Source organism: Urocitellus parryii, chromosome 15 (assembly GCF_045843805.1).
Source record: "Urocitellus parryii isolate mUroPar1 chromosome 15, mUroPar1.hap1, whole genome shotgun sequence".
Lineage (NCBI taxonomy): Eukaryota > Metazoa > Chordata > Mammalia > Rodentia > Sciuridae > Urocitellus > Urocitellus parryii.
This window is the reverse complement of record NC_135545.1, coordinates 24,540,024-24,562,770: the sequence shown is the minus strand read 5'-3', so window position 1 is coordinate 24,562,770 and position 22,747 is coordinate 24,540,024. Positions and strand designations below refer to the sequence as shown.

The 22,747-nt window shown below is 34.9% G+C and overlaps 1 protein-coding gene across 2 annotated transcripts in view; it reads left to right on the top strand.

The window, feature by feature from the left end:
- The window catches only part of Neto2 (neuropilin and tolloid like 2), a 38,459-nt gene extending 17,771 nt beyond the window's left edge, over nt 1-20,688 (top strand). For both annotated transcript variants that reach the window (XM_026406895.2, XM_026406893.2), the window contains exons 8-9: nt 18,821-18,934; nt 20,108-20,688. In XM_026406895.2, the coding sequence (XP_026262680.1) occupies nt 18,821-18,934; nt 20,108-20,688 (695 nt within the window). The remainder of the gene's footprint in view (nt 1-18,820; nt 18,935-20,107) is intronic.
- Nucleotides 20,689-22,747: the final 2,059 nt, after the last annotated feature.

The following is a 22,747-nucleotide window of genomic DNA, read 5'->3' as shown; positions in this document are numbered from 1 at the left end:
GACATTATGTCATTTGCTTGAAAATGGATGAAACTTGAGACCATTGTGTTAAATTTCTTTAACATTATGTTAAATGAAATATGCCACAAGTGGAAGTTTTCTTTCATATGTGGAAGCCACAGAGGAAAAAGGAAGAGAAAAGTAGGGTTGGGGGAGATAAAATCTCATGAAAATCTAAGGGAGATCAGAAGAGTAGAGGAAAGGGACCAGGAGAAGGAAGGAGGGCAGGGAAAGAGCAAATACTGGGGAGTGATGTTAGCCAAATTATTGTTATATTGTGTGCATGCACAAATATATAACACGTCCCACTGTTATGCACAACTACAATGCACCAATTAAAAATATGGAAAGAAAAAAAGACTTGAACTTTAAAAATAATTGTCAGTAGAATTAATTCAGCTTAGGAACTAATTATGATCCATCAAAGACCTTGATCATCAAAGATTCAGATATGGTGTTAATGTTTTCTTTTATTATTTTTAAGAGCTTTATAGTTAAACACAATGGTTGGGTTAACCCCTGCAATCTCATACATGCATGGAAATCAGTATCAGTTCATGATCCCCCTTATCCTTCCCGCTCTCCCACTCACCCTCTTCTCTAATAGATTTCCTTTTGCTCATCAATTAATTTGTATTTGATTGGTTCTTCTTTTTTTTTAAAGAGAGAGGGGGAGAGAGAGAGAGAATTTTAATATTTTTTAGTATTTAGCGGACACAACATCTTTGTTGGTATGTGGTGCTGAGGATCGAACCTGGGCCGCACATATGCCAGGCGAGCACACTACTGCTTGAGCCACATCCCCAGCCCTTGATTGGTTCTTTATGTTACCTTTCTTCCCCTTTTCCTTTATTTTACTCAAGCTTCTGTATCTGAGGAAAACATTTGACCTTTGAGTTTCTGAGTTTGGCTAATTTCACTTAGCATGATATTCTCCATTTCCATCCATTTATCAGCAAATGCCCTATTTTCATTCTTTTTTATGGCTGAGAAAACACCATTTTGTATGAGTATCACAATTTCTTAATCCATTCATTTATTGACAGGCAACTGGATTGATTCCATAATTTAGCTATTGCAAACTGTGCTGCTGTAAACATTGCTGTAGCTGTGTCACTGTAGTATACCAATTTTAGATCTTTGGGGAAAATACCCTGGAGTGGGATAGCTGGGTTACATGGTGGTTCCATCCCTAGTTTTTTGAGGAATCTCCATACTACTTTCAGATTGGTTGTACTAGTCTATAGTCCTACCAGTATGTACAAGTGTACCTTTTTCCCCACAATCTCATCAGCATTTTCTACTGTTTGTATTTTTGTTCACTGCCATTCTAACTGGAGTGAAACGAAATCTTAGTGTGGTTTTGATTTGCACTTCCTTGATTGCAGGAGAAGTGGAGCATTTTCTCATATATTTATTGGCCATGTATTTGTGTTTCTTTTGAGAAGGTTCTTTTTAGTTATTTGACTCATGTATTGATTGGGTTATTTGGTTTTGTTGTTGTTGTTGTTGTTGTTGTTGTTGGTAAGTATTTTGAGTTCTTTGTATATTCTGGATATTAATCCCCTATTGGAGGAGTAGCTGGCTAAGATTTTCTCCGGATCTGAAGGCTTTTTCTTCCCATTCTTAATTATTTCCTTTGTTATGCAGAAGCTTTTCAGTTTGGCATCCCATTTGTTGATTCATGATTTTATTTCTTATACTTTGTGGTTCTATATATTGGAGTACTGACCCTATGTTTTCTTCTAAAGTTGTAAAATTTCTGGTCTAATTTCCATGTCTTTGATCCAGTTCAGTTTGTGAGTTTTGCGCAGGGTAAGAAGGGTCTAATTTCATTTTTCTACATACAGCTATTCGTTTTCCTAGCACCACTTGTTAAAAATGCTGTCTTTTCTCCAAGATATATTTTGACACCATTGCAAATATCAGACAGCCATAGGTATGTGGATTTGTCTGTGTGTCTTCTATTCCATTCAGTGTCATGTCTGTTTTGATACCAATACCATGCTGTTTTTGTTCCTATAGCTCTGTGGTATAATTTCAAATCAAGTATTGTGATGCCTCCTACTTCACTTTTCTTGCTTAGTATTGCTTTGGATATTCTTGATCTCTTCCAAATGAATTTGAGAATTGTTTTTTCTAATTGTATGAAAATATGTCATTGGTATTTTGATGGGGGTTGCATTGAATTTGTATATTGGTTTTGGTAGTATGCCCATTTTGACAATATTAATTCTGCCTGTCCAAGAACATAGGATGTCTTTCCATCTTCTAAGGTCTTTTCAATTTCTTTCTTCAGCATTGTATAGTTTTCATTGTAGAGCTCTTTTACCTCCTTGGTTAGATTAATTCCCAAGTATTTAAAGTTTTTAGAGGTTTTTGCGAATGATTTCTTCCTCTGCTAATTCATTGTTGAATTATTGGAAAGCTATTGATCTTGTATCTTGCTTGTTTGCTAATAAACTCATTTATAAGTTCTGAAGTCTTCTGGCAGAGTTTTTTAAGTTTCCTTGTATTTAAGTCAGCTTTTTAACTGCTGTGACTAAAGGATCTGACCAACACAACTGTAGGGGAGGAAAAGTTTATTTGAGGACTCATGGTTTCAGAGGTCTTACTTCAGAGAAAGCTGACTTCATTCCTTGGGGCTCAATATGAGGCTGAACATCATGGCAGGAGAGAGTGGTGGAATAAAGCAGCTCACATCATAGTGATCACGAAGCAGAGATCACAAATATATACGCCAAAACCACATCCCAATTCCCACCTCCTCCAGCCACACCCTACCACCTCAGTTAATCCCATTCAGGATTAACTCACTGATTAGGATAAGGCTATAACCCGATCATTTCTCCTCCAAACCTTCTTACATTGTCTCACGTGAGCTTTCCAAAGACACTACATCTAAACCATAATACCTAGATATAGGATCATGTTTTTGGCAAACAGAGACAGTTTGACTTCTTTTCCTATTTGTATCCCCTTGATTTCCTTTTTTTGCCTGTTCACTCTGGCCAGTGTTTTGAGGACCATATTGAATAGGAGTGATAAGAGGGGACACCTTGTCTTGCTCCTGAATTTAAAGGAAATGCTTTTAGTTCTTCTCCATTTAGTATCATGTTGGCTTTGGCTTTGTCATAAATGGCCTTTACAATGTTAAGGTGGTAGGTTCATTGAGTCCCTAGCTTCTCCAGCATTTTTAACATGAATAAGTGTTGGATTTTATCAGAGGCAATTTCTGTATCTGTTGAGATGATGTGTGATTTTTATCCTTAATTCTGCTTAAGTTATGAATTACATTTGATGAATTACATTTATTGATGTATATGTTGAACTAACCTTGCATTTCTAGAATGAAACACACTTGGTCATTTTTTTATATTTATTTAGTTGTAGATGAACACACAGTATCTTTATTTATTTTTATGTAGTGCTGAGGATCAAACCAGTGCCTCACACATGTGAGGCAAGCACTTCACCACTGAGCTACAGCCCCAGCCCCACATTTGGTCATTTTGATGTGTACTGAATGGGGTTTGTTAACATTTTCTTAAAGATTTTTGCACCTGCATTCATTAGGTTATTGGTTTGTAGTTTTCTTTCCTTGATGTTTCTTTGTCTGATTTTTGTATTAGGGTTATACTGACTGGCTTCGTAAAGTGTTCATTTGCTTTGAATTTTGTGGAATAATTTGAGAAAAACTGATGTTCATTCTTCTATAAATGTCTGGAAGAACTCAGCTGAGAGTTTATCAGATCCCTGGCTTTTCTTTTTTGGAAAGCTTTTAATTGATGTTTCAATTTCATTACTTGATATTGGTCTGTTTAGGTTTTCTATATCTTCCTGATTCCTTTTGGGCAGCTCATATATGTGTTAAAATTTGTCAGTGTCTTCCAGATTTTCCAGTTTATTGGAATATAAAATTTTTTAAATAGTTTCTGATAATCTTCTGGATTTCAGAGGGGTCTGGTCATATCTCCTTTTGTCATCTCTGATCTTATTGATTTGCATCTTCCCACTCTTTCTTTTGGTTAGTGTGGCTAAGTGTCAATCTTATTTATCTTTTCAAAGAATCAACTCTTCATTGTGCTGTTTTCTTATTCTCAATTTCATTAATTCTGACTCTCATCTTAATTATTTCCTGTCTTCTACTGGTTTGGGGATTATTCATTCTTCTTCTAAGGTCTTGAAATGGAGCATAAGCTTATTTGAGATCTCTCTGATTTTTTAACTTTAGGCACTCAGTGCTACAAGTTTTACTGTTAGAATAGCTTTCATACTGTCCCAGAGATTTTTGATACGTTTCTCACCTTTCGTTTCTAAGAATTTTTTATTTCTATTCTCATTTCTTCTTTCATCCATTCTTCATTTAAGAAAGTATTGTTCATGTGCTTATGTGGTTTCTATTATTTTTACTGTTGATTTCTAGCTTCATTCCATTATAGGACACATGGGTTCATATCAGGGTTTTATTGTTGTTATATTTGCTAAGATTTGCTTTGTGGCCTACAATATATTCTATTTTGTAAAAAGTTCCATGCACAGTTGCAAGGGTAAGTTCAGCTGTTTAGGGGTGGAATATCCTGTAGATATCTGATAGGTTAATTTGATTTGTAGTGTTGTTTATGTTGGAGATATCTTTATTGATTTTATGTTTTGATGACCTATCTGTTTGTGATAAGGGTGTATTGAAATCATTCAGTAGTATTGTGTTGGAGTCCATGTGGGATTTAATGTATGGAGCATAGGCGTTTATTATCATTATATCGTTTTCTGGATTGTTCCTTTTACTAGGATGTACTGACCTTCTTTATCTCTTCTGATTAATTTTTGCTTGAAATCTGCTTTGTCAAATATGAGCATAGCTACTCCTACTTGGATGTTGTTTTTTTTTTTGGTTTTGTTTTTTTGTGGTTTTTTTTTTTTTTTTCGTTTTTTTTTTGCACCATATGCCTGAAATATTTTTCGCCACTCTTTTATCTTCTGCCTGTGGATGTCTTTGCCTATGAGTCTCTTGTAAAACAGTTTTTAATTAAAATCTATTTTTGTCTGAGAATTATATCAGTACTTCCTGTTTTAATAGCTATTTGTGTGGAATCTTTTTCCATACTTCCGCTCATTTGTATCTTTAGATCCAAAGTGATCTTACAGATAGCAGATAATTGGACCTTGTTTTGGGGAGGATGTGGATACCAGAGAATGAACTCTGTGACACTCAACCACTGAGTCGCATCCCCAGCCCTATTTTGTATTTTGTTTAGAGCCAGGCTCTCACCTAGTTGCTTAGCACCTCGCTTTTGCTGCAGCTGGCTTTGAATTTGCCACCCTCCTGCCTCAGCCTCCTGAGCCGCTCGGATTGCAGGCATGCACCACTGCACCTGACTTGGACCTTATTTTTTTAATTCCTTCTACCAATCTCTGTCTTACTATTGGAGAGTTTAATTCATTACATTATAAATAATTACCAACAAGGAAGGATTGGTACAATTTGCCATTTGTTCTATATGTCCTAGAAGGCAGTTATCTATTACTGCCTTTTTGAAATGAAGTTTTGATTCCCTTTTCACTTCCTTTTGTACATATTCTGTCAATAAGTTCCTTGTGGTTACTATGTAGATCATATCTTTTTATAAATTGCTTTTATTTTTAAAAGTTGGCCGTACTATTTGGTGGAAATCTTTTTAAATTAAAGGTTATTATAGCTCATGTACAAACAATTGGCTTAGGAGTGGAGAAAAGTAGACGGGGCGGGGTGGAGGGTGTAGCTCCATGGCAGCCCTGGGTTCAGTCCCCAGCATCAAAAAACAAAATTTAATCTGGAGAAATTCTGAGGATAGATTTTGGAATTTATCCTTTAGATTCCTGATAATTCAGATGAGTAAATCTCCACCATGAAAAATTGGTTCTGCTATATTTCTTTGCCTTATTATCTCCTAAAAATTCAAGTGCTGTGTCAATACTCTCTAATATTTATTTTACTTATAAGAGCAAGTCATATTACATTATATTTTTATTTTCGTACAGTGAGTTGCTTTCATCTCATAGTAGCTTAGATTTGATTAAAGTACTGATTAAACCATCTTTTCTAGACATTTTATATGTATGTGTAAAATGAAGGGGAGCTGACAACCTCTTTGTTCCTGGCCTCCATCTGCATTGTTATATGACTTGTCTGCATATCACAGAATATAGGAAGGTGGAGGAAATTTATCTTGCTAGGGAAATTGCGAGAATGGAACATGGAACGTCAGGTGAACAGCTGGGGTGTCTCTCCTTTACTCCAGATTCTCATCTTTACTTGTCCAGTGCTGTGCTAGGCACTAAAGATGCAGATCCATTAAGGTTGATCTCTACTGTAAAGGAACTCAAAAGTATAGGGACAGTTTTGAAATCCAGGACTTAGGAGTCCTGGGACAGAATCCAACATAGACCAACTTGAGAAAAGGGGAATTTAAGGAACCAGCCTAGATGTCCATCAGCAGATGAATGGATTTTTAAAAATGTGGCATACATACACAACAGAATTCTATCCAGTCATAAAGAAAAATTAAATTATATCATTTTCAGGAAAATGGATGGAATTAGAGACCATTGTGTAAAATAAGTCAAACTCAGAAGGTTAAGGGCCATATCCTTTCTCTTATATGTGGAAACTAGAGAGGAATAAGAAAGTTGGGAGACCATCTCCTAAAAATCAAAGGGAGACTTGGAAAGGAACCAAGGAGTGGGAGGAAGGGGTGAAGTGCTGGGAATTGATATTAGTCAAATTGTATTGTTATATTCTGTGCATGTACAAATATGTAACAACAAATTACATCATTATGTACAGCTCTAATGAGCCAAAAGAGAAAAAAAATGCAATTAGGAAAAAAAGAAGAAAAAGGGAGTTTATAAGAAGACTCATAAAACATTGTACATTATATTTTGACAAGAATCCACTTTCCAAAATGCCATCATTTTTTACTTGTTTTTCATTATATTTGGATCTGGAATGTCCCCCAAAAGCTCAGGATTGGCCCCCAATATAGCAATGTCCAGAAGTGGGATTTTGAGGAAATAATTGGATCATGAAGGCCCTAACATCATCAGTGGACTAATAATCTGAATGGACTATTAGGAGCTGGTGGAAACTGTGAACAGGGGGGGTATGGTTGGACAAAGTATGTCAGTGGAGGCCTGCTCTTGGGGACTATATTTTGTCCTTGCCCCTTCCTTCTCTCCCTCTCTTCTCCTTTTCTCCTTTCCTCCTTTTCTTGTCTCCTTCTCTCCCTCTCTTCCTCTTTTTTCTCTCTTCTTCCCTCTTCCTCTCTGCTTTTCAACTTCCATATCCTTCCACCATAATATTCTGTCTCACCTCAGGCCTAGAGCAATGAAGGTGGCCAACCGTGGACTAAAAACTTAAACCAGACTACACCTTCCCTTCTCCAAGTTGTTGAGTGAGGTATTTAGGTCCCAGTGGTAAAAAACACACAGTTTTAAATGGCCCTTGACTTTAGTTCAGGGATAGGCAAGGTTGATTAGCTTCTCTGATGGCCCCTTTCCTCAGATTCATCTCCTGTATGAAGAAAATTACCATTTAAAGACACCTTTAAACTGCCCAGGTAGAGTTGAGTGTGCATGTTCATTTCACATATATTCTAAAAATAAGTATTATATCTTACCTAAGATTATGCTCATGAAACAGAATTTTACCTTTTATACCCTGGCTGATAAATATGGTGCAGTGATAAGCAGTACAGTTTGTAAAAATTCCAAGTTTATAAGTACAAAGGTGTAACAGTAAGATATTATCAGATATTTTTCTTGAGAAATTAAAAAACTTTTTTCCTTTACTTATATTTCAAGATATTTTATGATATAGATTCTATATTAAAAATCATGATTGATATTTATCCAGGCTATATTATGGCCATACTCTTAAAGTTCTTTAAAGAATTTTAAAGAGGTTGGCACCAAATGGTTAGGTTATGAAGCCAATTTGGCCAACCAGTCTTCTAATAAAACTTCCCATTCACTTAACATTTATTATTCAAGGTAGTGTCTTTGTTGCTGTGAAGTATAGGAATGGATAAAGTAGTTTCTGTCCTGAAAGATCTTACAGTCACTTAGTTGAGGTGACATACATGCAAATAATGACAATGCAGACTTTTTTACCATTTAAAAATTTTTTGTGGGCTGGCATTGTGGCTCAGTGGTAGAGCATTTGTCTAGCATGGGCAGGACCCGACTTTGATCCTCAGCACCACATAAAAATAAAGGCATTGTGTTGTGTCCATCTACACCTAAAAAATAAATATTAAAAAATCATACTTTTTTAGTTATACATGACAGTAGAATGTATTTTTTAAAATACTTTTAGTTGTAGATGTGCACAATACCTTTATTTTATATATTTATTTTTATGTGGTACTGAAGATCAAACCCAGTACCTTACACATAGTAGGCAAGCACCCTGCCACTGAGCCACAGCCCCAGCCCCAGTAGAATGTATTTTGACATATCATACACAAAGGGAATATAACTTCCCATTCTTGAGGTTGTACATGATGTGGAGTTACACTGGTCATGTATTCATATATGAACATAGGAATGTTGTATCCAATTCATTCTACTGTCTTTCCCACTCCCATCCCACCTCCCTTCACCCCAATCCAGTGAATATCTTCCCCTCCCTCTGCCCCACCTATTGGGAGTCAGCATCTGCATATCAGAGAAAACATTTGGCCTTCGGTTTTTTGAGATTGGCTTATTTCATTTGTCATGATAGTTTCCAGTTCCATCCATTTACTGGCAAATGCCATAATTTCATTTTCTTTATGGCTCAGTAATATTCCATTGTGTATATATACCATAATTTCTTTATCTATTCATCTATTGAAGGGCACCTAGGTTGGTTCAATAGCTTAGCTGCTGAGAGTTGAACTGCTGTAAACATTGATTTGATGTGTCACTATAGGATGCTCATTTTAAATCCTTTGGGTATATGCGGAGGAGTGGGATACCTGGGTCAAATGGTGGTTCCATTCCAAGTTTAATGAGGAATCTCCATATTGCCTTCCAGAGTGATTGCAGCAATTTTCATACCAACAGCAATGTATCAGTGAATCTTGTTCCCCACATTTTCCTTGCCAGCATTTATTGTTACTAGTATTCTTGATAATTGCCATTCAGACTTGACTGAGATGAAATCTCAGTGTAGTTTGAATTTGCATTTCTCTAACTGCTGGAGATATTGAACATTTTTTTCATATATTTGTTGGCAGATCATATTTCTTCATCGTCTGTTCAGTTCCTTAGCCCATTTATTGATTGGGTTATTTGTTTTTTTTTTTGGTATTAAGTTCTTTGAGTTCTTTATATGTCTTAGAGATTAATGTTCTATATGGGGTGCAGGTGACAAAGATTTTCTCCCATTCTGTAGGCTCTCTCGTCACATTCTTGATTGTTTCCTTTATTGTGAAGAAGCTTTTTAGTTGGATAACCATCCCATTTATTGATTCTTAATTTTACTTGTAAAATTTTTCTTCTTTAGGAGTCTTGTTGAAGAAGTCGGTTCCTATGGTAGAAAGTTGGGCCTACTTTTTCTTCTAGCAGGCACAGGGTCTCTGGTTTAATGCCTAGGTCCTTAATCCACTTGGAGTTGAGTTTTGTGCAAGGTGAGAGATAGGAGTTTAATTTTATATTGCTGCATACGGATTTGACAAAGACAATTTGAGACATATGACACAGTGCTTTCCTGTTAAATAGCCCCATTACTTCAGGCAGGTAGCATCGGTTATGGAGCAAGTGGCCCTTGAATGTAGGTTCTTTGAGTTTATTCTTGAAAGTAGATATACTTTCGAAGGTAAAAACATTAATTGAGGTTGTTAATTCTAAATAGAAACCATAGAATGTACATAGGCATTGAACCAGAGCTAATTCAGATCATAAGTAGTGTTATAGAAGAAAAATGAGCCAGGTAATGTCATTTAAAGCTACAATGTAAATGCTTTGAAATTAAAGATTAAATTTAGACTTTATAGATATCTGGGAATTTTGTACTGCAAAATAACATAATCAGGGTTAGGTTAGGTTAGGTTGTGGCTCAGTGGTGGAACACTTGTGGGTCCTATCCTCAGCATCAGATAAATTAAATAAAGGTATTGCATTTATCTACAAATTTTAAAAAGTATTAAAAAATAACAATCAAAGCTGTGCTTTACATGATGCATGGAGACTCGTTAGAAGTTACTTCTGTAGTCAAGGTAGGAAATCATGAAGGTCTGAAGAAAGCTGGAATTGAGAATAAAGAAGAGTTACAGAGACAGAGTCAACATGATTTGATGACCAATGAAGAGTGAAAAGATAGCAAAAATGAGTCAATAGATACTTACCACTTTTTGTTGGCTGTCTTGGAAAGTAAAAACTGAGCAGATAAAAGGGCCCAGGGTTCTGTTGTTTGGACATTGTGAGTTCCTCGGCCAGTTACAGATGTCAGGAATCAGCCGTGGTATTTGCCATGAGCTAATTGTGCTACTGCTGCTTTTTGTACGGTGGATATAATCTGAATTTATTTCTGAAAATATATGTTTAATTTGATAACTTTCAAAATTAAAAAATATAAAGCAGCTGTACAGAGGTTATTTCTCTATTTCAGATAGGTACAAATCAGTGCTTTATACAAAGACAAATTTAACAAAATATTTTAGCCTTCTTACTTTTCTCCTTAGTTTATTTATTACTCCAGACAACTCTACCTTTGCTGTTCAGTGTACTGTCTGTCCTTTAGCCACATGTAGCTAGCTGTTGAGCTCTTGTAATGTGACCAATATAAATAGGTATGTGCTACAATTATAAAAATATATCCTAGATTCAAAGATTTGGAATGAAGTAAAGTATGTAAAGTATCACATTAATGATACTTTGATTTATTACTTGTTAAAATGAAATTTTTTGAACACTGTTTCAAAGCTTCCCAATACCATATATTTGTAATCACAGCTCAGAATGATTAGAGAAAGGATGTATAATAGGTCTTCAAGGGAAGAAGATTTTGTGTCTTGAGCCTGGAAAATCCTTGCACAGGCTTCTTATGATTGCTGCCTTCTAGAAGAGACATCAGAGCATGTTGTTTCTCAAGAAACCAAGATGCAGGGCTGGGGTTGTGGATCAGTGGTAGAGTACTTGCCTAGCATGTGTGAGGCACTGGGTTCGATCCTCCGCACCCCATACAAATAAATAAATAAATAATATTGTGTCCATATACAACTAAAAAAAATCTTTTTTTTTTTTTTTAAAAAGATGCAGTAACATGGATACAGTGTTTCTGCTTAGACAGCACCCAGTGTTTTTATTGGAGTCTGGTCATATAGGCACCTTCAGGCTTGCATGTACCAAAAGTCCTAGCATACAGATTGAAAGCAAGTGTTTGGACATAAATAACATTGTTCAAGCAAACTGTAAGCATTGTGAACTGCCTTTATCTGTTAGGGAAAGGAGAAAAGCCAAATTCAGAGATGGCAGCGAAGGGCTAACCTTGCAAGCAGTTTTCTAAAGGAGCAGCCTCAGCCTGCTATATTAACTCTTCTGCAAAGATATGTTGGTTTAAATAAACTAGATTAGTAATGTTAATTTTACTTTTTTACTCTAATGTGGCTACTTGCTCACATTTTTTGGATCACATATTTCTGGGCAATGCTAATCTAAATCTTACATGAGAAAATGTTTTTAAATCTAAACAAGGAAAAGTCTCCCTCAAATGATATCTTTATATTCACTAATCTAAGATTGAATCATATGCTTCAGTAGACACAGCTCCACATTCTCAAATTTAGTTTCATTACCTAAGAACAAGAGGAAAACCCCCCCCCAAAAAAATAGTGTGATCAAAATAAAGGATTTCACAACAGTTATAAAAACAAATCCTAGTCTGAAAAGCTCCACTTGATAAGCACATTAGAGCTCAAGACAGTAAGACTTACCATCAATTCAAATTGTTGAACTACTTCTTTTGTTCTTCTCTAAGCTGTTAATGATTTGTAATTGTTATGAATCCATCCATGAAAACAATATTTAAGAAGAGGTTTATATAAATGGGCTAATTTTGCTTGAGAAGTTCACTTCCTGCTTACCCATGGGAGATGTGAGATGGGAGATGTGACTAAAATAGTAAAACTTTGCTAAGATAGATGATATAGAATAGCAATCAGGATATGTTTAACTTCTTCCCAGGCACTGAATACTAATATGTACTTCACTCTTTAAGAAAGGATATGGTTTTAGGAAAATAATTTCTAGGACTAGAACTGTGAAAGCAGCAGAGGATATTTTTGTTAAACTAACTTCAGAATGTGATTTTCAGTGACATATTGCCTGCAGGTCCCCTGCAGGCCTAGTTGAAGGACAGAACCATCGTTCAGCATCACTGCCACATCTCATCAAAAGTCGAGTGGAGCTGAAACCCTAACCCTCCTCTTCTGTCCGTGACCTACTCATGAGTGAAGGCAGAAAAGAGTCCTCAGGCTATAAGTAAAGAGCAGTTCATAACTAGCATTATTATTATTTGTCCATTACCCATAAAGACCTACAGTTCAGCCATTTTACTATCTTTTGGAATTGAAGGAGTTCATTAGCATTCTGTATCTATAACTGGCACCATGACTCATTTTAAAAGCTTTGCTGATCCAATGAAAAATCATAAAGCTTAACATATTTGTAATTTTAAAATTTTTACAAAATAAAATCTGATAATATCAATGCTGCTTTCTAATTGTGTTAAATAGTATGGAGAGCAGTTAGAAAGAATCTTTAATAAAATCTGAAGGTATTTTTCTTCTCATTGTTCAAACAGTAAGGAACATGGAGCAAAAAACCTTGTAGGTGGCCTGGGGATGTGGCTCAAGCGGTGGCGCGCTCACCTGGCGTGCGTGCGGCCCGGGTTCGATCCTCAGCACCACATACAAAGATGTTGTGTCTGCCAAAACTAAAAAAATAAATATTTAAAAATATATCTCTCTCTCTCTAAAAAAGTTAAAAAGAGCCATAAAATTGAGGTTACATAATATTCTGAGAATGTTATTACTCAGAATACCAAGAATCTACAGTGTTTTTTTGTTTGTTTGTTTGTTTGTTTTGAGACATGGTCTTGCTAAGTTACCCAGGCTGGCTGGGATCCTCCTACATCACCTTTCCAAATAACTGGGATAACAGGTGTGCACCACCACACATGCCCAGCCACAGTGCTACTTATAACCTCATTCAGCTTGTCTTGAAAATGGCTTATCTTCCCTGCATCCCTAGTTGTGAACTAGATTAAATAGGTTGTAGAATTATAATAGCAAGTATAATAGAATTATGGTGAAAATAAAAACAGAACTGCAGTTTGTGGAAATGAGGAACTCAAAATTGCTGGGTTTTTTTCTAGGCTATTTTTTATATTTTAAAGTGCACTCATTTGTATAATATGGTATCTCTGACACAGCTGAAATAGTACACTAGCAGATTTTCCAAAGTAAATAAAATACCATCTTACATTTTCATTGACTTTCCTGCCCTCATCTAATCACTTAATTGTATAACTATTACCTGTTGTCTTTGTGATGGGTTTTAAAACTATCTGGTATTTTTTAAGAATCATGAAATATTTGTTGTTTTGTTTTTAATTTTTTTGTAGTTTCAGATGGACAGAATGCCTTTATTTTATTTGTTTATTTTTATGTGGTGCTGAGGATCGAACCCAGTGCCTCATGCGTGCTACTGCTGAGCTACAGCTCCAGCCTGGAATATTTGTTGTTTTTTTTCTTAAATTTTTTATTTGTTTTAATTAGTGATACATGACAGTAGTGTATTCATGCACTTTGATATATCATACATAGATGGGATATAATTTCTCATTTTTCTAAGTATACATGTTGCAGAATCATATTGGTCAGGTAGTCACATATACACATACAGTAATAATGTCTGTTTCATTCTACTATCTTTCCTATCCCCACATTCCCTCCTCTCCCCTCTCATCACTTCCCTCTACCTAATTTAAGGTAACTCTATTCTTCTCTAGTGCCCCCCATCTTATTGTGAATTAGCATCCGCATATTAGAGAAAACATTTGGCCTTTGTTTTTTTTGGATTGGCTTATTTTTCTTAGCATGATATTCTCCAGCTCCAACCATTTACTGGCAAATTTCATAATTTTACTCTTCTTTAAACCTGAGTATTATTCCATTAGGTTTATATACCACATTTTCTTTATCCATTTATCTATTGAGGGACTCCTAGGTTGGTTTCATAGTCTAGCTATTGTGAATTAAGCTGCTATAAACATTGATGTGGCTGCATCACTATAGTATGCTGATTTTAAGTCCTTTGGGTATGAACCAGGAGTGGGATAGCTGGGTCAAATGGTGGTTCCATTCCCAGTTTTCTGAGGAATCTTTATAATGCTTTCCATAGTGGTTGCACTAATCTGCAGTCCCATCAGCAGTGTGTGAGTGTACTTATTTCATCACATGCTAGCCAGCATTTATTGTTGCCTGTCATTCTTAATGATTGCCATTCTGACAGGAGTGAGATGAAATCGTAGAGTAGTTTTGATTTGCATTTCTCTAATTGCTAGAGATGTTGAACACTTTTTCATATATCTGTTGATCAGTTGTATTTCTTCTTCTGTGAAGTGTCTGTTCAGTTCCTTAGCCCATTTATTGATTGGGCTATTGGATTTTTGTGTGTGTTAAGTTTTTTGAGTTCTTTATGTATCCTAGAGATTAATGCTTTATTGGAATTGGTTGTAGTAAAGACTTTCTCCCAAACTGTAGGCTCTCTCCTCACTTTTATTAATTGTTTCCTTTGCTGAGAAGAAGCTTTTTAATTTGAATCTATCCCATTTAACTCTTGATTTTACTTCTTGAGCTTTAGGAGTCTTATTAATGAAGTCAAATCCTAGGCCAATGTGGTAAAAATTTGGGCCTCTTTTTTCTTCTGTTAGGCACAGGGTCTCTGTTCTAGTGCCTAAGTCTTTGGTCCACTTTGAGTTGATTTTTGTGCAGGGTGAGAGATAGAGGTTTAATTTCATTATGGTACATATGGATTTCCAGTTTTGCCAGCACCATTTATTGAATAGACTATCTTTTCTCCAGTGCATGTTTTTTGGCACTTTTGTCTAGTATGACATAACCATATTTTATGTGGGGTTGTCTCTGTGTCCTCTATTCTGTTCCATTGGTCTACATGTCTAATTACATGTCTATTTTGGTGCCAATACCATGCCATTTTTATTACTATAGCTCTGTAGTATAGTTTAAGGTCTGGTATTATGATGCTTCCTGCTTCACCTTTCTTGCTAAGAAGTGCTAAAAGCTATTCTGGGTCTCGTATTTTTCTAAATAAATTTCATGATTGCTTTTTCTAATTCTGTGAAGAATGTCCTTTGGATTTTAATAGGAATTACATTAAATCTGTATTTGGTAGTATGGCCATTTAGACTATATTAATTCTGCCTATCCAGGAGCATAGGAGATCTTTCCATCTTCTGAGGTTTTCTTCAATTTCTTTCTTTAGTGTTCTGTAGTTTTCACTGTGAATGGAGTAGTTTTCCTAATTTCTCTTTCAGTGGATTCTTCGCTGATGTATAGGAATGAGTTTGATTTATGGGTGTTGATTTTATATCCTGCTACTTTGCTGAATTTATTTATTAATTCTAGAAATTTTCTGGTGGGATTTTTTGGATCTTATAGAATCATGTTTTCAGCAAATAGTGATAGTTTGAGTTCTTCTTTACCTATTTGTATCCCTTTAATTTCTTTCTTCTGTCTAATTGCTCTGGCTAGAGTTTCAAGGATGATGTTGAATAGAATTGGTGAAAGAGGACATCCTTGTTTTGTTCCAGTTTTAAGTGGAAATGCTTTCAATTTTTCTCCATTTCGAATGATGCTAGTCTTGGGTTTAGCATATATAGCTTTTACAATGTTGAGGTATGTTCCTACCATCCCTAGTTTTTCTAGTGTTTTGAACATGTAGGTGTGCTATATTTTGTCAGATGCTTTTTCTGCATCTATTGAGATGATGTTGTTTTGAGATCTTGTTTTAAAACTATTAATATGATATATTACATTTATTGATTTCCGTATGTTGAATTAACCCTGCATCACTGGGATGAATCCCACTTGATCATGGTGCACTGTCTTTTTAATGTTTTTGTATATGATTTGTCATTGAGAATTTCTGCATCTGTGTTCATCAGGGTTATTGGTCTAAAGTATTCTTTCCTTGATGGGTCTTTGTCTGGTTTTGCTATCAGGGAGATATCAACCTCCCAGAATGAGTTTGGAAGGGTTCCCTCCTTTTCTGTTTCATGGAGTACTTTGAAGCATATTGGTGTTAATTCTTCTTCGAAAGTCTTGTAGAATTCAGCTGAGAATCCATCTACTCCTGGGCTTTTCTTGGTTGGTAGGCTTTTGATGGCGTTTTCTATTTCATTACTTGAAATTAATCTACTTAAATCAGAAATATTTGTTTTAATGATGCTATTTTGACAAGTTAACAGTCTCTAAATAAATTATTGTATACTTTTTTTGCACTTAAATTAAGAACCAAAGTACAGACTAAGACCACTAATTTTATAGTCTGATCAAATCTTAGAACCAGAAATCTAAGACACACTGTACACTCTTCTATTCATTTTAAAGGAGGAAGCTGAGGCACAGGGAGAGAATCTCTAATAGCAAAGCAGTTTGGGATGTTCTCTCTTCAACTATCAGATTTTGTTTAGGGTGTTCTGAGGACCCAATACATGCCTAATTTTCCAGCCTATATTCAGAGCCAGTTGAGAAAGACAAAGGAGATGTGGCAAGTGAATACCAAAATACTCAATTTTATTATTGTTAATATACTGCAGTAGGAGTCAGGTATTTCAAAACTTCCTAAAACTATACCCTAAAGAGAGAGTCTTCTCGTTCGAGGAAAAATTTTTTAAACTCATGGCTATATTTTCATGAGGTTCATTGTATATTTATTAAGACAGTAATGTTTATAGAAAACAATCATTGTCCAGTAAAATTTTAGTTTTTTTTAAATCATGAGAAGGAATGTTTAAAACAATGTCTAAAAGTGTTTCTTCCTTGATAAAGCATGTATTTTCTGAAAATCAAAAATGGAGTCTTTAGGCATGAAATACATTTTGTCCAATTATAATTTTAGAAGACTTGTGAAGGCTTTGGGCTGCTTTTGTACCTCTACAATCTTGTTTACTATAGGAAAATATTAGCTACTTCAAGATTTTTTTGTGTGTGCATCCTTCATTGAGGTGCTTTATACTACCATGTTAGATTTTTATCTCCAGTGGAGAGCTTTATTTTATAACAAACATAAACACATAATCCATTATTACAAATGTTTACATATGCAAGAAGTGCCAAGTACAATAGGTGAAGTATGACAGAACACACAGGAGTGACCAGCCACCTGGGAGAATTAAGGGGATTTTTCAGAGAGAGTGGGTCACATTTGAGATCATCTTTAGGAATGAGTAGGTGGTCATCATGAAGGGAAGATGGCATTCAGGGCTGAAAGAACAACTTATACAAAATATGAAATTACATGGCACATATATTAGTGTCTTTATATTGTTTGGAACTAGGTGTGTTCTCGGTGTTAGAGCACGGATGAAGGATGCACTTGCCTAGCATGTGTGAGACACTGGGTTCAGTTCTCAGCACCACATATAAATAAATGAATAAGATAAAACTTTATCAACATCTAAAAACTTTTTTAAAAAGCCCTAGGTTTTATCTCCCAGCACCTCAAAAATAATTAAAAAAAAATTTAATTGTTTTAATTCAGAGAGGGCACTTTTTTCCACTTTTGCTATAATTAAACATTCATAACATAAAATTTACAATTTTAAGTGAATATCAGTGGCATTAAGTACATTCACATTGCTGCACAGTCATTGCCACTATTTCGTGAACTTTCTCATCACTCCAAACTGAAATTCTGTACCCATTAAATATTAATCCCCCATTCTCCTTTTTCCTCAGCCCCTGTTAACTTCTGTTGTACTTTCTATGAATTTGCCTCTCTAGGTACCTCTTAAAAGGAGGATCATACATGTTTGTCATAAAATAAATGATCATACAAATAATTATGCAAAATGAAATATTTCACTTATTTCACTTAGCATGTTTTCAAACTTTTTTCATGTCATAGCATGTGACACAATTGCATTTATTTGCATGACTGAGTAATGTTGTCTATGTGTACCACATTTTATTTATCCATTCATTTGTCTGTGGACATACCTGTTGGCTGGTATGAGTAATGCTGCTGTGAACACTGATGTGGAAGTATCTTCTTGAGATACTGCTTTTAATCATTATAGTTACATAACCTTGTAGAATTGCTAGATCATAAGGTAATTCTGTGTTTGCCTTTTGGAGGAATCACCAGGCAGTTTGAACCATGTCAGCTGCACCATTTTGCATTCCCATCAGCAACACACATAGGGTGTCAAAGACTCCACATCCTTGCAAACATTGTAGTTTAAAGTTTTGAAAAAAAATTTACTAAATCACATAGAAGTTCTGTAAGAACTATGGGAAATACGTTCATACAGTCTTTACACTAAAAATGACCTTTAGATGGTGAGCATTAGAAAAAGTTTGCATGAGCCAGCATCAGAGAATATTGACCTTTCTCTTATTGTTTGTGTAGCAGAATGCGTTCATGGAAAAGCCTTTGAAATATGAAAATACTTTTATAAAGTCAAATTCTCAAGCATAAAACAAATCGAGGTGGATTTGTAATCTGCATGTCTCTGCTCTTAACAAAACAGTTTTCTTTTTTCCTGCAGCTCCCTGTACAGGCAGCACTTTCTTTTGCCATAGCAACATGTGCATCAATAATTCTTTAGTCTGTAATGGTGTTCAAAACTGTGCATACCCTTGGGATGAAAATCATTGTAAAGGTGAGTCCAAGGCAAAAGCCAACTGTTTTGAGAAAAGAGTGACTGTTGCCTTTCATTAAGGAAGACTTAAAATGTTCTTTTTGTACAACAGTGCTTAGTATAACTACTTGCAGAAATGGAGACTTTTTTTCATGGGTAATAGACCTCTGGGATGTGGTAAAAGCAAAGAAAAACACTTATTCTCAACAAAAGCAGTTTTTTGTTTACAGTATGTTTTTATCTTAAGTTGTTCAAAAGTTGTCATATTTCTTGCCCCTGTTTTATTTTCTTATTGTGGTTGAAATCTGTCATTTGTGTTCTAAAGATACCTAAATTAATTGTGAAAATAATTTAGAGGACAGCCTTTTATTTTTTTTAAGTTATATGGAAACACTATAATAAAAATCAACTAATAGATTCAGGTTTACAATATAAGAGCAGACCCATTCAAAGAACTGCTTTTAATTTCATCAAATCTGCTTTGCCATATTTCCAATCTATATCTTCTGAAAGATAAATATGGCTTGTGATAACTGTTGAATGCTTGCCAGTTGGTTGTCAAAGCAGTATGTCAGAACTAAGATTTATCTACCTTTCATCCTCCCAAGTGTTCAATAAATATCTATGAAAAGGTGATATAATGTGACATGGCTGTATTAAGTACTTGACATGAAATATTTTCAGGTAATCATTCAAAAACAGTAGACCATGATAACATTTTGGTGGCTAGTTAGATCTTATTTGTTCTCTTTTCCTGGTGGTCATCAGTATAGATCTTGTTGATATGCTTAAACATAGCAGTTGGTCAAACCTACCATATAGCAGAAAGTTAAACTTGATAAAATAAGAATATTTATTTCGGCATTTTCTATATTAATGCATCCAATTTGATTTGCAAGTTGTAAGCTTTTCTATACCTTTCAGCAAAGTAACCAAGTACTTTTTTTGTAATCTGTCTAGTCATATTGTGATTAGTTACTTTACCCAGAGATCATAACACTAGGATTGTTGTTTTTGCCCAGAGATCATAAGACTAGGATCGTTGTGTTTGTTTAAAAGCTTAATTTTCAGTTGCATTGTCTGTGATATATTTGACCTATATTCTGCTTTTCCTAAAAATCCTTTACCAGTTTGTTCCAGGACTTCTATTAATGAATTTTGAAAAGCTTAATGTTTCTCTTTCTCTTTCTACAGAAAAGAAAAAAGCTGGACTATTTGAACAGATCACTAAAACTCATGGGACAATTATTGGCATTACATCAGGAATTGTCTTGGTTCTTCTCATTATTTCTATTTTAGTACAAGTGAAACAGCCCCGAAAAAAGGTCATGGCTTGTAAAACTGCTTTTAATAAAACTGGGTTCCAAGAAGTGTTTGATCCTCCTCATTATGAACTATTTTCACTAAGGGACAAAGAGATTTCTGCAGACCTGGCAGACTTGTCAGAAGAATTGGACAACTACCAGAAGATGCGGCGCTCCTCCACTGCCTCCCGGTGCATTCATGACCATCACTGTGGATCGCAAGCATCCAGTGTCAAACAAAGCAGGACCAACCTCAGTTCCATGGAACTTCCTTTCCGAAATGATTTTGCACAACCACAGCCAATGAAAACGTTTAATAGCACCTTCAAAAAAAGTAGTTACACTTTCAAACAGGCACATGAGTGCCCTGAACAGGCCCTAGAAGACAGAGTAATGGAGGAGATTCCTTGTGAAATTTATGTCAGGGGGCGAGAAGATTCTGCACAAGCATCCATATCCATCGACTTTTAATCTTCTACTAAAGGTGATATTAATTATTAAGTATGTATGTATGCAACCTACAGAGCAGCCATTCTGATTTCAGTAACCAACTCTATTTTCCTGTCAAACTAGGAAGACCTTCATTTGCCATTTCCCTATCACATTGATGACATTTTTATCATCTCAGGCAGTCTCTATGTTAAGCCAAACAAAGGAACTTAATACATTTGGTAGAAAAAAAAATAATCATCATATGTTGCTTGATGTCATATAAACAAAATCATCACCAGTTACATAGCAAGTGAAGAGGGGCATTGGTGGTGTTGGGCTGCCTGTTAGTTTTAGCATCAGAAATACTGCTCTTGACTGATAAAGCTCTGCCAATATTTTGAACCCATAATAAACTTAAAAATAAGGTTTGTCTTTATATTCCTCTTATTTTTCTTTTCTATTATTTGTTTTATATGCCTATAGTTTTGCCATTACTGTATCCTAATAAGTGGTTAATACACCACTTACCTCAACACAGGCATTTGTTGTTAAACTTGTCAAAATACAGTTGATTTAGTTCTGTTTTTCTACACTAATTTTTACACTACTGCCTTTTAATTACTGGATTGTTAGTCCTTATTTTCTATGAGAAATAGATGATATAATTTTCGCCTTTAAATCATACCTTATCTCTGTTGTATTATACTAGTAAACTTCATGATCCTGAGATATATGCACCTTACCAGTTATGACTAAAAATTTGAGAAAGACAAAAATGTCTAGCAAATCTTTGAAATCGCCTACATTTGGTCACATTCGGTGACAGCCCATTCATTCCAGTAGACAGTCATTTAATTCACTTGTGGGGAGATCTATAATTGTGTTTATTTACAGTGTTTCTCATCCCCAAAACTACATTTCCTATTATTTTTGTAAGAAGATTACTTCCTTTGTATTGGTTTATCTTTTGACATTTGGTAACCCAAGATTCTGTGAGAGTTAAAGGAAAATTCCTAAGAAACTGTGAAAGCCTTTTGATTGCTTCTTTCTTAGGACAGCACATTTTTGTAACTCTTATCAAGAATACCAATTTCAACTTTTTTTTAAACTGCACTTTTGACCTTATTTTTTTTATGGTATATAAAACAATAATTTATAAACATGATATAACTCATTTGTGTTTTTTTTAGACTTTTTTGATATTATTTGATACTGTACAAACTATTAAGTCAAGATGAAAGACCTACATGAAGATTTCTTTCAGTGTTCACATTAGCAGCTTTGTATACAAACATGCTTTGTTGGAACTGTACACCCATAATTTATTATAAAGACCTTGGTAATGTGTACATAGGCTTTCTCTTTCCTTTTGTTGCTGTATTTAGTTTGTGATAAATCTTTCACTGTATGATATTTATTGCTCTAAATCACTACACATCTTATTAAAATAAGCATTGTTACATGATCATTCAATCATGTTATTTATGGCACTGATATTTTGGGTCTTAAGATATATGTGGAATGAAATCCATTTATTGAATTGTAACTAATAGAGAGACATGTCATTTATAAGAGGTAAATTCTCGTTTTTTACATTTCTTGTAGTAAATTCTCAATGAAATGAGAAGTTGAGGTTTCACTGGTTTCATTCATTCATCCTTTTACATAGATATGTTCTTTCAGATTAGTGAATGCTGTGACACAATACTGCCTCAGTGTTTCCTGTATCACATTTTTTTATTTTTAAAAAAGTATTTTATATCGAGAAGATAACTTACACATAGTATATTCATGATTTAATTTTTTTAAGTCATCATAATTTCCTCTCTTAAAAATACAACTCGGAAGACTTAATGAGGGGCTGGGGCTCAGCAGTAGTGCACGTGCCTGGCATGTGTGGGGCACTGGGTTCGATTCTCAGCACCACATATAAATACATAAAATAAAGGTCTATCAACAATTAAAAAATTAAAAAATTAAAAATAAAAGATTTTTAATGAACTAATACCAGAGAAATTGGATAACTTGTTTCACGAGCTGAGTAGGCCTTTTGATTTTAGTAGGTAACTTAGACCAGCCAATATTTGAACAATGTAGT